Genomic DNA, 13,857 nt, shown 5'->3' with positions numbered 1-13,857 from the left:
CCTGGGTGAGGTTACAGAACCTGCCCAAGGACCCAGTAAACACGTGCATGGTCAGGCAGGGGTCAAGTCTGAGCTCCTCGAGATCGCTTTTACCTGCTACCCTGAGTTGCTTCCTGAACAACGGCATTTTTAGGTATCTTTGCATCTTAGTAATAACAGTGTCTAATCCTGCTTGGCAAAATGGTTGGCTGAGGGCGGTTCTACTCTGTTGCTGCCATTCTAAACCCAGGGCAAACATCAGCCTCGGAGTCCAGAGCTGACACTAGAAGCAAGGGTGACCAACCAGTTGAGACCTCCAGGTCGCTAGCCTATAGGACGGGTTCTCTAAGTCAGGCGTTGTGTCCACACAGCGGCAAAGCTAAAGAAGAAACCCTTTCATGGCCCAGCTACTTGGGTATTCCAGGTCAAACATCTCCAGAGGAGTTATCTAATTCATCCTGTTTTTATAACAGTGACCCAAGGTTCAGAAATAAGACCACACCTCCTTCATGGCCCTTGTCCTGACCCAGGCTAGAGAATTAAGAGTCCAAAGACAGGGAGCATCTCTTAGGGGCCAGGAGCTCCCAGATGACTTCACAGACAGGGTTCATCCCCCGAATACACAACTCCTCTCTCCCATGAGGAACAGAACAGACTGTAAATGTGTACTTCTGGAGCAAAAAGGCTCAGGAGTCAGCATGGGCACCTGGCCTTCTGCCTGTAGATACTCTCAGTGCAGAGCCCTATGAGGCCAGAGAAAAATCCGGGAGGTAACAATAACCCACATTTTAGAGAAGTGGTGCTCTATTGTTTGCAAAACACTGTTGTATCTTATGTGAGTCAAACAAAAAACAAAAAACACCTACCTATGGAGGTAGTGACCATGACTCCCATTTCATGAATGAGGAGATCCAAGTTTGGTTGTTAAGTGACCGTTAGATCAGTAGACTCAACGTCAGTAAGTTCCATGGGGTCAGGGCAGTGTCTTTCTTAGTCCTTCCCCTTATTCTGCTTCAGACTCAGGGCCGAAGCCTAGCCCCTAGCAACAGGCCCCACCCACAGTAAGTTATCACGGGGTAACTGCTGAATAAAGGGGTGAAGTCACCTGACCGGGGTCCTGCAGGAAAGCAGGGTGAGGTTTTGGACCCTCTGATGCTGGATGCTGCCTTTGCGGTATGTGGTACGGGAAGAAGGGAACAGACTCTCAGACAGGGGTGCAGTGGTGGAGGAGATGGGTGGGGAGAGGGGGTAAGCGCCCAAGTCTACTCCCTGACGGATCAATCAGGTGCTGGTGGTACCATGCTCTGACTTGGAATTTTCTTCAAAACTTCCTAGTCTGTGAAGAAGCCAGAAGATGGGATGCACTACAATTAGCAAAAAATGCCTTGTGGAGAGATTTAGACCCCAATCATAATTTACATTTGCAGATATGCAGATCTCTGAGTGCATGGCTTCTGCCCTGATTACTAATTAATGAGGTGCCGACCTGCCTGTGGAAGCAAACAGTGCTGATTATGTCAGTCTTGGGGGACGGAGACGCGCTGAGGTCTGAGAAGGTAGAAGATTCCTTTAACATACATTTCAGTGAATTCAAAGAACAAAATGGGGACAGAAGGCGGGTGTAAACGGAAGCAGAAAGTTAGGAGAGAGAAATGTGGCTATTGGCCCTTCCGCATCTTGGAGAGGTAAATCTCGATGATTTCACAGACATCATCCCATGCATATTTTAGTACTGAGCGTCCATTTATGTAATCAGCTGGCTGAATTCTGAATGAATTTGGATGCAGATGCATCGGTACAACTTAGAGAAGAGTGCCATAGAGGAACACACCAAAGGAGGAGAAAAGACAAGCAGCATTCTTGGTGGGTGAGCCCTTTCCCGCTCATCCACTTTACACACCCTGAGGTCCTTCCTCTCCATCAGGTGTCCTGGGATGCTTGCTCGGTGGGAGGGGATCAACAAGAGGCAAAGGCCACAGAGTTACCACACAGAGCAAGCCCCGAACAGAGGGACACGGAAAACCATTTCTTGCAATGTCTTCAACAGATCTTTACACCAGAGACGTATCCCCCACTTTTCCCAGAGCAGGAAGCACATGGGGCCGGCTCCTCCCTCCCCCGTCTGACTCCTTCATTGAAAGAAACAGACAGTATTACAGGAGACAGTTGGTCACCACCTACCGTTTGACTTTTCACTATCTGCAGGTTTCATCTGAATGGGATGATGCATCTAAAAATACAAAAGTGAGAAAGTAAAGGCAGATTGAACAACTGTATGAACAGTCTCAGAAACCCCACACTATTAAACTTGAGTCCTCAAACTGTTACAAGGACACATCAGTAATAACAGGATCTCTCCCCGTCAAAAGTAAACGCATGAAAATGCAAGCCTATGGTGACGTTCAGGAATAGAACCCTTTTGAGTCACTGGGCCCTGCGACACAGGATTGGGCTTTGTAGTCGGACCTGAGTTTGAAACCTGGTTCTGCCACTCAGTATAGTTTCTGCCCATATCTTGTAGGCAGTTCTGGCTCTGCCGTTCATCATCATTGCCACATGATTTTGGGCAAGCGCGCTAACTTCTCTGAGCCTCAGTTTCCTTATCTGTGCAACAGAGGTAACACCTGCACGGCAGGAATGAAATGAGCAAAGGCATATAAAGGGGGCGCCGTGAACAGGGCCCAGGACATGCTGGGAAAAATGAACTACTGTTCTTCTGTAGTATATTACACATTTAAATGCAGATTTTCTTTGTTTTTCTTCTGGCCATGCTCTCTGCTGCAGGGATTTTTCTTAGACCTCACAATTATGAGTAATTTGAAGGTCTAGCAGTTGATTGATTTAGGCGCTATTACGTAATTTTTCTCAATACAAAGTATGACAGAGGAATGCAGAGCTACTAAAGGGATGGAGGAGGGAGGGGAGGAGGGAGGGGAGGTGGGAGGGAGGGCAGGAGGCATGGATCTGACGATCAGGTTCGCTTGGTAGGTGTGCAGGAGTGGGAGGAACCTGAGACAGAGTGGCGCCAAGGTCCTGAATCGTGGTGCCCCTGGGTGCTCTGTGGCTCTTTACACAATGTCCATCTCACCACCGTGCACGATCCACGGAGTTTCCTCCAAGCGCAGAATGCTACCACCATTTCCAATTAAAATAAATTCATCCAACCACTTTCAAAGGTCCTCTCACTTTATATTTCATCATACCCCAAGGAACCTCAGAGCCACAGTGTAGATGGAATCACTGGCCTTGCAAATGCTTTTATTATAATGGGTCCCGTTCTCTCTGAACCTTTAATTCCCCCAGTGGACTTCCATCACTTGCAAGCCCCAGCTCTGGGTTTTATCTAATTTAAAGGAAAGGGGAATGGTACTTGGCTCTGGCACTTAAATGATGGAAAATTATCATCAGGCAGTTAGGGCCATGTGTAGCTAATGCCTGGCAGGGTCTTCAAAACACAAGGGGAGTGGGAAAGAGGGAGTACTATCAGGGGACGAGAGGCTAAATAATTCAGGGCTGCTTCGTTTATCCTTTTTTTTTTTTAATGTTTTATATATTTATTCATGAGAGTCAGAGAGAGAGAGAGAGAGGCAGAGGCAGAGGGAGAAGCAGGCTCCCCGCCTAGCAGGGAGCCCGATGCGGGACTCGATCCCAGGACCCCGGGATCATGACCTGAGCCGAAGGCAGACGCTTAACCATCTGAGCCACCCAGGCGCCCTGCTTTGTTTATTCTAAAAGGCAAGATGCTCTTATGCATAGAACATAGGCCTTTACATGTGGGGTCTACTCGGATTCCCACTCCATTAACATACTCAATTTGTGGAGGAGAGACTAGAATGAGAATGGAATGTTCAGGGGTCAGCAAGTAGAGCAATCTTTTCAGAAAAGACTGGAATTTATCCCTAAAAAGCAGACAGAAGTAAAATGTGGAAAAGTCCTGGTTTGGGCTGGGTAAGGTGGGCTCTATCCTACAGCTAATGCTTGGGGAAGATGGGCTGAGTCCGTCTCAGGGTAGGGTAGCTTCTACCCAGGGTAGAAGGTGGCTACCCTTCTAGCATGGCTTTATCCATCTATTCAGCAAAGATGGGTGAAGTACCCACTGTGTCTCAGGCTCTAGGCTAGGAACTGGGGAACAAGGCCCAATAAAGAATTTCAGGCCCTTCGGGTGCTCAGTGTGTATGGGGGAGGCTGATGTGTCAACAGCCCCAGGAGCAACATGGGAAGTGCTATGCTAGACAGAAGAGCAAGGGGGTGCAGGAGCTCAAGGGAGCAAGCACTTCATTCTGCCTGGGGAGGAAAGTGAAGGCTTCTTAGCAAAGGGGATATGTGATTCGAGTCCTAAAGGTCAAGTTGGACTTGCTCGCAGAAGAGGGGGAAAAGGCATCTGAAACCAAGAGAATATCCTGTGCAAGGCACAATGGTGAGAAAAAGCATACTTCCTCCTAGCAAGGAGGCCAATATGTGTGTGGGGAAGGGCGCAAGAAGGAGATGCAAAGGCAGTTGGCACCTGGGTCTCAAGAGGATCCTGTGTACTAAGGAACTGAAATTGTGTCTAAAAGTCAAGTCAGGCATAGAAGATTCAGGTAGCAAGGGCAACAAGATCAAATCTAAATTCCAGAAAAGTCCTTTCTGGCTACGATGTGGTGGATAAATTGGGACAGGGTGGGGGGGGCCGCTAAGAGGCTACTGCGGACATCCGTGTGAAATTGATGGCCTAAACCTCAGAGGCAACTGGCTGGTTGTGGGGATGAGGGGGAATGAGAACCATCACGGGAGCATGGCCCAAAGAGGGGAAACATGAGAAAAGTAGTTTTGGGGGAGACTGATTAGTGCAGGTCTGGACATGCCACACTCGATGTGACTGGGGCTGGAGACAAGTTGGGTGCCACAGAGCACCCAGGCTGTAGTGACGGCTCTGGGGCCATGGGCATGGGTGAAACTGTCCATGAGGGAACGTACAGTGAAAAGAGCCAAGAGCCAAGGACTATCAAGAGAACCATAGAGAATATCAAGAAAAAGGAAGCGAAGAGGTTTTGAGCAGGAATAACTGGTTATGCAGGAGCCCCGCGGGAGAGCTGTCAGAACAAGGTGATGGTCAGAGCACGCTACGATGGAAATGCCCAAGTATCCTTTTGGATATGACAATACGATTTTCTTCTGGGAACTGATCAAAAGCAGTTTCTGTGGGGCGGTGGGGCCAGAATGCCACACTGCAGGAGCTAGGGAGTAATAGGGAGGAGAGCAGCAGGAGATACGAGAACTGCACACGACTATCTCAAGAAGATTCGCTCAGTGGAGTCTGGGGCAGAGGATGAGGACGTGGCATCTTTCTTTTCCAGAGAGCAAAGACAACAGGCCAACGTGCTGAAAAGGGTCAGGTGAGAGTCACAGGTTGAGGCAAGGAGACAGGAGGTGAGTGTACCTACACTATGTACAGGACACAAAAATGAATGAAGAGGACTCTTGCCCTCAGCGAGCTTCCCATCCATCATGGCAGCTGATGTGCACAAAGCGAAAGAAGAACAAATGGTGGCAAACATCAGAAAAGGGGCCTAGACAGAGTGCTATGGGCATTCAGCCGGACCTCTGATGTGCACGGAGGTCTGGGGCAGCAGCTCTGGGAGCTTCTGCAAGAACAGAAATCGTTCTGCTCTAAAGCTGTCAAGGGCCTGGGGAGCATTCAGCCCAATGCTCTTCATTTATACGTCTGAAGGGAACCGTGACTTCACGCACAGCTGACTAACGACAGAGTTGGGATCAAACATCTAAGCTCTCTCCATTTCATTCAGGGCCAGTTACCCCCAGATCACACTGCTTCTCTACTAAATGTCCAACATGGGACTTGGACGCACGAGCCTACAATGAAGGACCGCAGGCCCCACCCACTGAAGGCGCTGCCGTACCCCACCAGGCGGAAGTCACCTTCCCTCCTTTGACCTCCCTGAACACTTCATCTACGCACTTTATGATGAGTATTACTCCAAGACTTGACTCTTGGTTTTCCTGCAGCTGCCGAGAGACTCAGCTCCGTTTCTGACCTGAGACTGCCCCGAAGGCTCTGGAATGTAAGATCAGTAGTAAGAACATGGCCATTGCCACTGCAGACTTGAACTTTGCTCTGGTCCTCCCCTGGCCCCGAGAGAGAGAAAGTCAACTTCACATAGTTGGATTGTCGGAGCATGGTGAATTCTGAATGGGCGGTCACCCTCCTTCAGGTATGTCATGAAGACTATGGGGATCATGTGTGTACAGCACTGTGACCTTCTTGGAGAGGGGTGTTCAATCAGTACTGTATTAAGAATGGCTCATTATCACGAACAGTGCATTTGAGTTATACATTTATGGGATATAAACATCAAGGAAGACCAAAAAAAATGGTTTGGAGGAGTTGTTTTCGTAATGTTGTTGCACTTCCTCAAAATTTCATTATTCCAAAGAAGTTTGGGAGATTTGTTGAGTGGAGCGAGAAAGTGACGGAAAGGAGCCGGCATTTAGTGGAAAGTTTCAAGGTGTAATAAAGGGATTCCTTTCCTACGACAGGAAATGGTTCAAAGATTTGACACAGTCAGACTAGCACTACGCATTTGTTCACTTATTTCTTCGTTTACCAGATGCCATGTTAGTGAGATGCTGCAAACTCACGGATGGAAGAGTCTGGTCCCACTGGAGCTTATAAACAGTGGTGGCAACAGCCACGCTGAGACACGCAGTGTGGGGACTCAGAGATGCTGGACGCAGACACAGGGAGGGCGAGCCAGAGAAGGTGTCTGAGCCAGAGCAGAGTTTGAGTTCAGTCCTGAAGGAATCCTAACGCTCACCAGGACCCGAAGGAAGGACGTTTCAGAGTAGAGAACACACTCTGAGGCACAGAATAAGAGAAAACCAGCCACGTTGCTACAAGAGAATGATGTGACGACCTTCTAACTAAGAGAGGAAGCAACAGAAGTCACTAAAGAAGGTCATTCACCGAATACGAAATACCTAAAGCAGCATAACCAGGCTAAGAGTGAGGGATATGCTCAGGGAGTGGAGAATTTCAAGTAAGATGAAAACAATGCAAGTCTACTCAAGCTTGAATTAAAACTTGGAACCAGACTGGTGGCCAGCAACCCTACCCTCACCACGCCGTCAAGAACGAAAGATGAGACCCAGGGTGTCCAAACCACTGCTTCTCTAGACTATGTCTGTTGCGAGGGGGGAAAATGGCTGCCCCCGCACCCCCTCCCCCCCGCCTTTGGGGGATGGGTAGGGGGTGGGGCCCGGAGCCTGTGTTCTGCACCTGGAGGTCCCAGCTGACAATAGCAGACTGGACGAAGGACCAGGGAATTTGGCAGTCATGCTTCCAATCCCCTAATGCCTCACCAGTCCTAAGGCAATCTCAGAGTCAGGCTTGAGGGTGGTTCCCTAGGGGAGGACAATCTTCAAGAATTTTTGCAAGGAGTCTCCTAAGAGACACACGCTAATGAAGTCGAATCTGCATCTCCATAAGCATACAGGGTGGGCAGAGTCTGGAAAAAAATCTTCAGGGGTCTGTATTGTCATGATCTATCCAATGGCACCTCTGTTGGAGGAGTCTAGGAATTGTACACACACCAGCCTGTGACACCCACAGGGCGGTTTTCCCGAGGCACGATGAAACCGGAGTGCCCAGTCTATTACTAGTGTTCAAGTCAGCTTGTCCTTGGAGCAAAGCAAGACCATGGGATTTCCTGTTGGCAGAATGCTTGTCCTGGGGACATGCCAAGATCAATCGTTTTGGAAACGGATCCTGTTCATGGCAGTAAATTTGACTTAACACATTTCATCAAGTTTGCATTTCTATGAAGAAAGCCTTCTAAATCTATTTCCTCGAAGATTTCTTTGCACATGAATTTGTCATTTTATTGTAGAACAACATTTTGCCTCCAGTTACACATTAAGGTACTGGTTAACTTCTTGGTCTCTAGCCCTGTTTGTTTTTTAAAAACAGATGAAATCTAACAAAAAGGGGAAATTTTAAGAGCTCCTTCCCTCCTGGTGGGAGGAGGGTGTGGGGGGGATGACTGGAACTGAGCCTGTTCCTTAGAAATCAGTTTAATTTCGGTGACATCTGTGTAGTAAGTGTTCCAACCCACGTACAGAAGGTGGAAACTCCCAGAGAAGAGGACAGTTACTGCAGTTCACTGAGGTCCATTTCTTGGGGACCTGATCAGGCTTCCAGTGAGTTGGGGCTTCTTGAGGTTAAGGGCTGAATCTTGCACCAGATCTGAGCATGGCATCAACAACAACACCACGCAGGCTGCCGTCCCGACGTGGGCACTCTCGTGGGAAGCTGTCGGTGGGCGTCGGGGCACGCCAGCCTTCCAGTATAGAGCCTCCCCCTCTCTCCCCCTTTCTCCCAGCGCCTCCTGAGTGAGCGGCCCTTGGCCTTCCCTCCCCTTGTCCCCCCCCAACCCCTGGTCTTCAGAATGGCAGGTCTCCTGATAGGACCCGACGCTCCTCACTCCTGAACGCATTGACCTTCGACGCATCACAGAAGCGCCCGGCTGCAGCTCGTGAAAATGAACAGGAGGACGGAACGTTGGTGGAGCAGAGCCGTCACGCCAAGTCCGTGGGGGTCACCGCACGTACAGGGAGCTGTGCAGAGCCCCGCCCGCATCACGGGTCCTGTCACGTCACAGCGACAGGGATGGGCTGGCCCACAGAGCAGCGGCTTTCACGAGCTATGCTCTCTGGAGTCCCCATTATACCTGCAGTCTGGCGGGATTTCGCCAAACCTCTCCGCCCCGGTCCTGTGGTGAATGAGGGGGAACCTCTGAGTTTCGACAGCCAGTGTTAACCCCGGCCTCGTCTGGGAGCTGGAGGGCCTGGGGGAAGGAGACAGGCTGGTTTCTCACACCGAGGAGAACTCGTGTTGAAACTTGTTTAACCCCAGCCATCACCCATTGATGAGTTAACCACCTTTAACACGAGATTCAATAAAACATGCCATTTCTTAACCTGAAGTGGGTTTTACAGTCACTCTTCTGCATCTCATTATTAAACCTGTCTTGATCCCTGAGGGAACAGCCGTGATGGTACATATTATAAGCTCACTGCCCATAAAATATTTAAAGGGAGAGAAGGGGGGTGGAAAGACGTGACTTCACACGAGAGCCATGCACCAAGTGAGAAAATGACAGGACTCCAGTCCTTCAAGACCAACGGGAACTTTTCTTTCCCTCCGTGATGATGCACATACAGCTTGTGCAGACCACCTCCAGCCTCACTGTACAGGACACCGTGAAGTACCCAAAGCACCTGTACTTCCTGCATTTTTCTCAGAAAAGGTGGTAGAAGTGGCAAAAAGGAGTTTCAAAAGATTTGCCTTCCACTGGAACGTGCCATGCCCGCAGATCGAAGTCCGTATTGCCGGGGGGTCTGCCGTTACGGCGAGGCACCCGAAGCCACGTCGGCCGGCCCAGCTCTCCAGGTGGGTGACTGCGGCATTTTCGGTCACGGTTCTACTAGGCTCGGCGTCAGGGAGGGTGGAGAGAGACCAAGGTGGCTTCCGGAATGTTGACGCAGCCTTACTAAGGACTATAGTGTGGTCAACTTGCGAAGATACCTTTAACAGAATGGCACCTCTGCAAGGAGTCGGAAGACCCAAATCCGTGTGCTGCATCAGCTACAACCAGCCCATAGCTACACCTGGTAGGTGAAGTAGAGAATTCAGGCAATTTTTGTGAGATGTTTTTTAAAAGATTTTATTTATTTTCAGAGAGAGCGAGAGAGCACAAATGGGGGGGGCGGGGAGAAGGGAGAGGGAGAAGCAGGCTCCCCACTGAGCAGGGAGCCCGATGTGGGGCTCGATCCCAGGACCCTGGGATCATGATCTGAGCTGAAGGCAGACACTTAACCGACTGAGCCACCCAGGTGCCCCCAATTTTTGTGAGTTTTTTTGTTTCTTTTTTTGTGTGTGAGAAACAGAGGAAATCCTTCCTTCTCGTTTTTCCTGTGCCAAACACTGTTGTAGGCTCGCTATGTGTCTAAACTGTTCCAACAACCCTGAGACAGGTATAAATGGGGAGCCAAGGAGGGTTGGGGAGCGAGAGAGCAAGGGATATGTAACCTGGCCAAGCCCGAGAGCAAGTCAGCGGTGGAACAGGGATTGAGACTCAGGACTGTCCCAGGCTGGAGCTTCTGTCCCCAAAACTCCTCCATACTGCCCCTAGCATATATCCACACAGTTGTGCTGCAGGTGAATCTCGGGTTTCTAAGAAACAGCAAAATTACCATAACTTCCCTCTTCTACACTAAACATAAAGATTGTCTAACTATAAGTTTCTTTCCTCTTAGACTCATATACGAGCGTGTGCAGTGTGCATGTGTATATGTATGGATGCATACAAGCGTGTGTATTGCACATGCACGTAAGAAACATTGTAAGTGAGCCTCAGAACAGGAATTACTGTGTTGCCTCCATGGAAAAGGTAGGAAAGAAAACTCAAATGGCTGTAATGATGGAAAGAAAAAACCCACAGCCTTAGAGCCATGTATGGAAAGTACTGCCCCAGCCAAGGAGCCATTTGACTGTGAAGGAGCTGTACGTCCTAATGCAGAGGTTCAGTGCTGATTCTCCCACAGTCCCTTCATCAGGCCCTCCTAAACAAGACACACACGATGGAATCAGACCCTAAGTGTTTCATGGCCAAGCTATCTGAAATGTTCCCCACCTATACTGAGAAGTGGACTGATGAAGACCAGCCTTTACTATCACCTATTCTCAGAGAGGAAAATAATTTTGAATCCCTGACGTTAACTGATCCTACATTTTGTGGTTTCCTCCCAAACTGGTAGTACAGTAAAGTACACTGGAATCTATAAATAATCAATCAGTGTGGACCACTTTTTGTTGGCTAAGCATCATTCACACCAGAAAGCCCTGGCAGTGGGTTTCCTGTTAAGCGACTGGATTGTATGATGCCCGTCTATTTGAATATGGCTTTGGAAAGTCTGCAGAAAATGGAGTGCGGAGCTGCCCTCTCAAGACGGGATTCCTTGGTGGAAGCACAGTGTATGGGATTCATCTACACTTTGAATCCCAGGGCTATTCCAAATTGCTTTTGTGTATGGCCACCAATGGAGTTAACACAAAAACTTGGCAACCAGTATTTGCTAACCTAAATTTTTATAGAAGTGACCTAAGCCAAGGAAAAAAGTGGCTTTGAACATGATGACAATAAAGAAATAAAAGTCACCTTTTCTCTTCCCAAAGCAAATCACAAGTCGGGGAGAAAACTCAGAGTGGAAAGAACTATTTCTTCCTGATAGCCACTGACTGATACACGTGAAGTGCAGAGCGCTGAATAAAGTCATTACTATCATTATTATTTTAGCTAGCATAAAGGTTTCCCTGAGGTGGGGAGAAAAGGTCCCTTCCAAAGCCAGGATAACATACTGGAAGGAATGGCTTTTCTTGCTCACCTGGGAGGTATGCAGCGAGTTTCATTCAACTCCCAAATCCAGGAGAAAAACCTACAGAACCCAAATTATATATCTGCTTTTGGCCCATCGGGCTGCAGGGTAATGACACTATCTGTTTACATTTCTAGTACAGTCATGGTGCAATACCAGAGGGGGAAAAAGAGCAGCATAACCATTCAGTCCTGGAAAATATATTTTTTAAATAAAATAAGTAAAATAAAATATGGCAGGAAAATTAGATTACTCTGGGTGGAATTCTAGGAGGGAATTTGGAATCTGTTATGGTGATTAAGTCATCATTTCTGACAGATTACTCTAATTGGCTGTCAAGTAACATTCCACAACCCCATCTGTAACTCGGTGTCCTAGTCACTCAGCCTATGTTACCTTCTGTACATACACCATATACACTCAAGAGAAGCCAGGGCCCGGCATTTATTATACTCATTAGCTGTGATTAGGTTCTGTGTTTTCATACTAAATAGTAACACAAGCTTCCATTTTGCTTTATGTGCTCTTAAAATTACAAGAAAAATGAATAGGCTCAAAGGAAGAGGCATGGGATGTGAATGAAACAGAATTGTTACAACAAAGTGGGAGTGTGTCGCTTTCCGGAGCCTGGCTATTCAAGAAGGATGTTACTCTGTTCTTAGTTTGACTTTTCTTGGAACTATAGTATATTACTTAGAAAGGTTAATCTCTGTCTCTCTGTAACCCTCCAGTCAAAGTTGGTACCTCATTAGCTGTTATTTCTGTAGAAGGGCTCTGCTATTGTGTTTACCAACAATATTGTGAATAGAAAGCCCTTTCTTTGATGACAGCTCAGGCCTCCCCTCCTCAGTCACTGCATCTTTGGGATATAAGAAGCAATTTATCCAAGCATTTGAGCTCCCAAATAAATTTGGTGAAAAGCAAAGCATAACTAGTTAAAATTGTAAGACTGCACCTTGCTTTGTCTAGAATCTTGAGATCTATATATTTTAATGACAAAAAAACCGGAGGGCATAAAGCAGTTCTAGAAATGAAGACAAACGGGCAGACTCAGTGTAAGGAAAGGCTTGTAGGATTACAGTGCTGCGGGGACTGCCCCAAGTACCGCAGAAGACCACACGAGGCTTTCGTATGACAGCTGGGAGATCACAATCACTACTGATTAATGAGCCAAAATTGAGAGAAAGGTAATAATTTGCCCTTATTACTAACTGGGAAATATACAGATATCCTTTCTAATCATGATTTCTTTTTGATTGTGGAATTGTCTTCCAAAACCAATGGATGCTCCAAGAGTCATTCTTCCAGATGTTACCCAGATGCTAAATTAGACATGCTGCTTAATTGAGCCATGCAAAATACACACTGAAATAATAATGCCTGGCCTGGCCATTAAGGAGTGGTTTAATGACCTGGGTAGTTCATTTATATTTCCAATACTATGACTCCACATGCGACAAACTTAGCATAATCTCATACTTTAAGACAAATGAGTCTGGTTTAAAAATAAATTATCCTTCTGACATTAGCCTTTGCCGGTAATGGCCATCTTTGGGCTCAGCTCTCACACAGCCTTGGGATAAAGGAGAACCCAGCCTGCCAGGCTTACGGTGGCTCCTTTCTCCAACAGTCCTGTTTTCAGGTCGTTCACCACTACCTTGTTCTCCCCACCCTGTGAATGGGGATGAGCTGAGCCCTGTGTTTGTGCCTGGGTCACTGTGCCTCTCCAGCTGGCCTTCACTCTGCATGGGGACCCCTGCTCGTTGACCTGGCCCTTCTGTGACTGTTCACTCCCTGTGAACCCAGCCCGGAGTCCTGGCCAAGCGGGGGGCTCGCCTCCTTCCCAGGGCTCGACCCTGTTACTGGCAATCCCCGGTACTGCTTCCCGGAATCCTCTCACTCAGGTGCTTTCGGCCACACCCCTGCAGCGTCCCCACAGGAAATACCCTTTGGACGGCGCAACCTGCTGGACTGCACTTGAGTTTCGGTCAGCCACTGGAAGCTTGCATGCTGGATGAGACAGCTGCTGGGTGTGTTTCCCCAGACCCTCACCTGACTGCCGCTCTGGCTTGGCCCTACATTTGCTGAGTTTTCTTCCCCTAGGAATTCTCCGTGTAGATCTCATTTCCCTGCGATTTGTTTTTCTTCTTTACTCCTCACTATTTCCCCTGCTGCCACCTTGTTAGCTCTTGGTTCCTGCTCCCTCAGACTCCTGAAATGACCCCCTCACCTCTTCTGGTCCTTGCCTTCCAAGTGTCCCATACACCACTGCCTTTTTAATTTGCCTAAAACTCTGGTCTAGTAATTTCTGTCTCTTGCCCAAAAACTTTCCATGATCTGCCAAATTAAATTCCAGCTCCATGGCCTTTCAAACAACTCCATGCTTTGACCCCAAATTACCTTTTCAGGCTTATTTCTCATGATTGCTCAACATTTCTCCTCAAC

The 13,857-nt window shown here is 48.1% G+C and overlaps 1 protein-coding gene across 9 annotated transcripts in view; it reads right to left on the bottom strand.

Annotated features, from left to right (window-relative positions):
- CELF2 (CUGBP Elav-like family member 2) overlaps window positions 1-13,857 on the bottom strand; it is a 604,346-nt gene that overhangs the window by 68,899 nt on the left and 521,590 nt on the right. For all 9 annotated transcript variants that reach the window (XM_081820569.1, XM_081820561.1, XM_081820566.1 and 6 more), the window contains one exon: window positions 2,161-2,209. In XM_081820569.1, the coding sequence (XP_081676695.1) occupies window positions 2,161-2,209 (49 nt within the window). Of the gene's footprint in view, window positions 1-2,160; window positions 2,210-13,857 lie in introns of those variants that run through there.

The sequence above is a fragment of the Leptonychotes weddellii genome, chromosome 5 (genome assembly GCF_054177405.1).
Source record: "Leptonychotes weddellii isolate Sample4059 chromosome 5, ASM5417740v2, whole genome shotgun sequence".
NCBI classification, from domain to species: Eukaryota; Metazoa; Chordata; class Mammalia; order Carnivora; family Phocidae; genus Leptonychotes; species Leptonychotes weddellii.
This window is presented reverse-complemented; position numbering and strand designations above follow the sequence as displayed.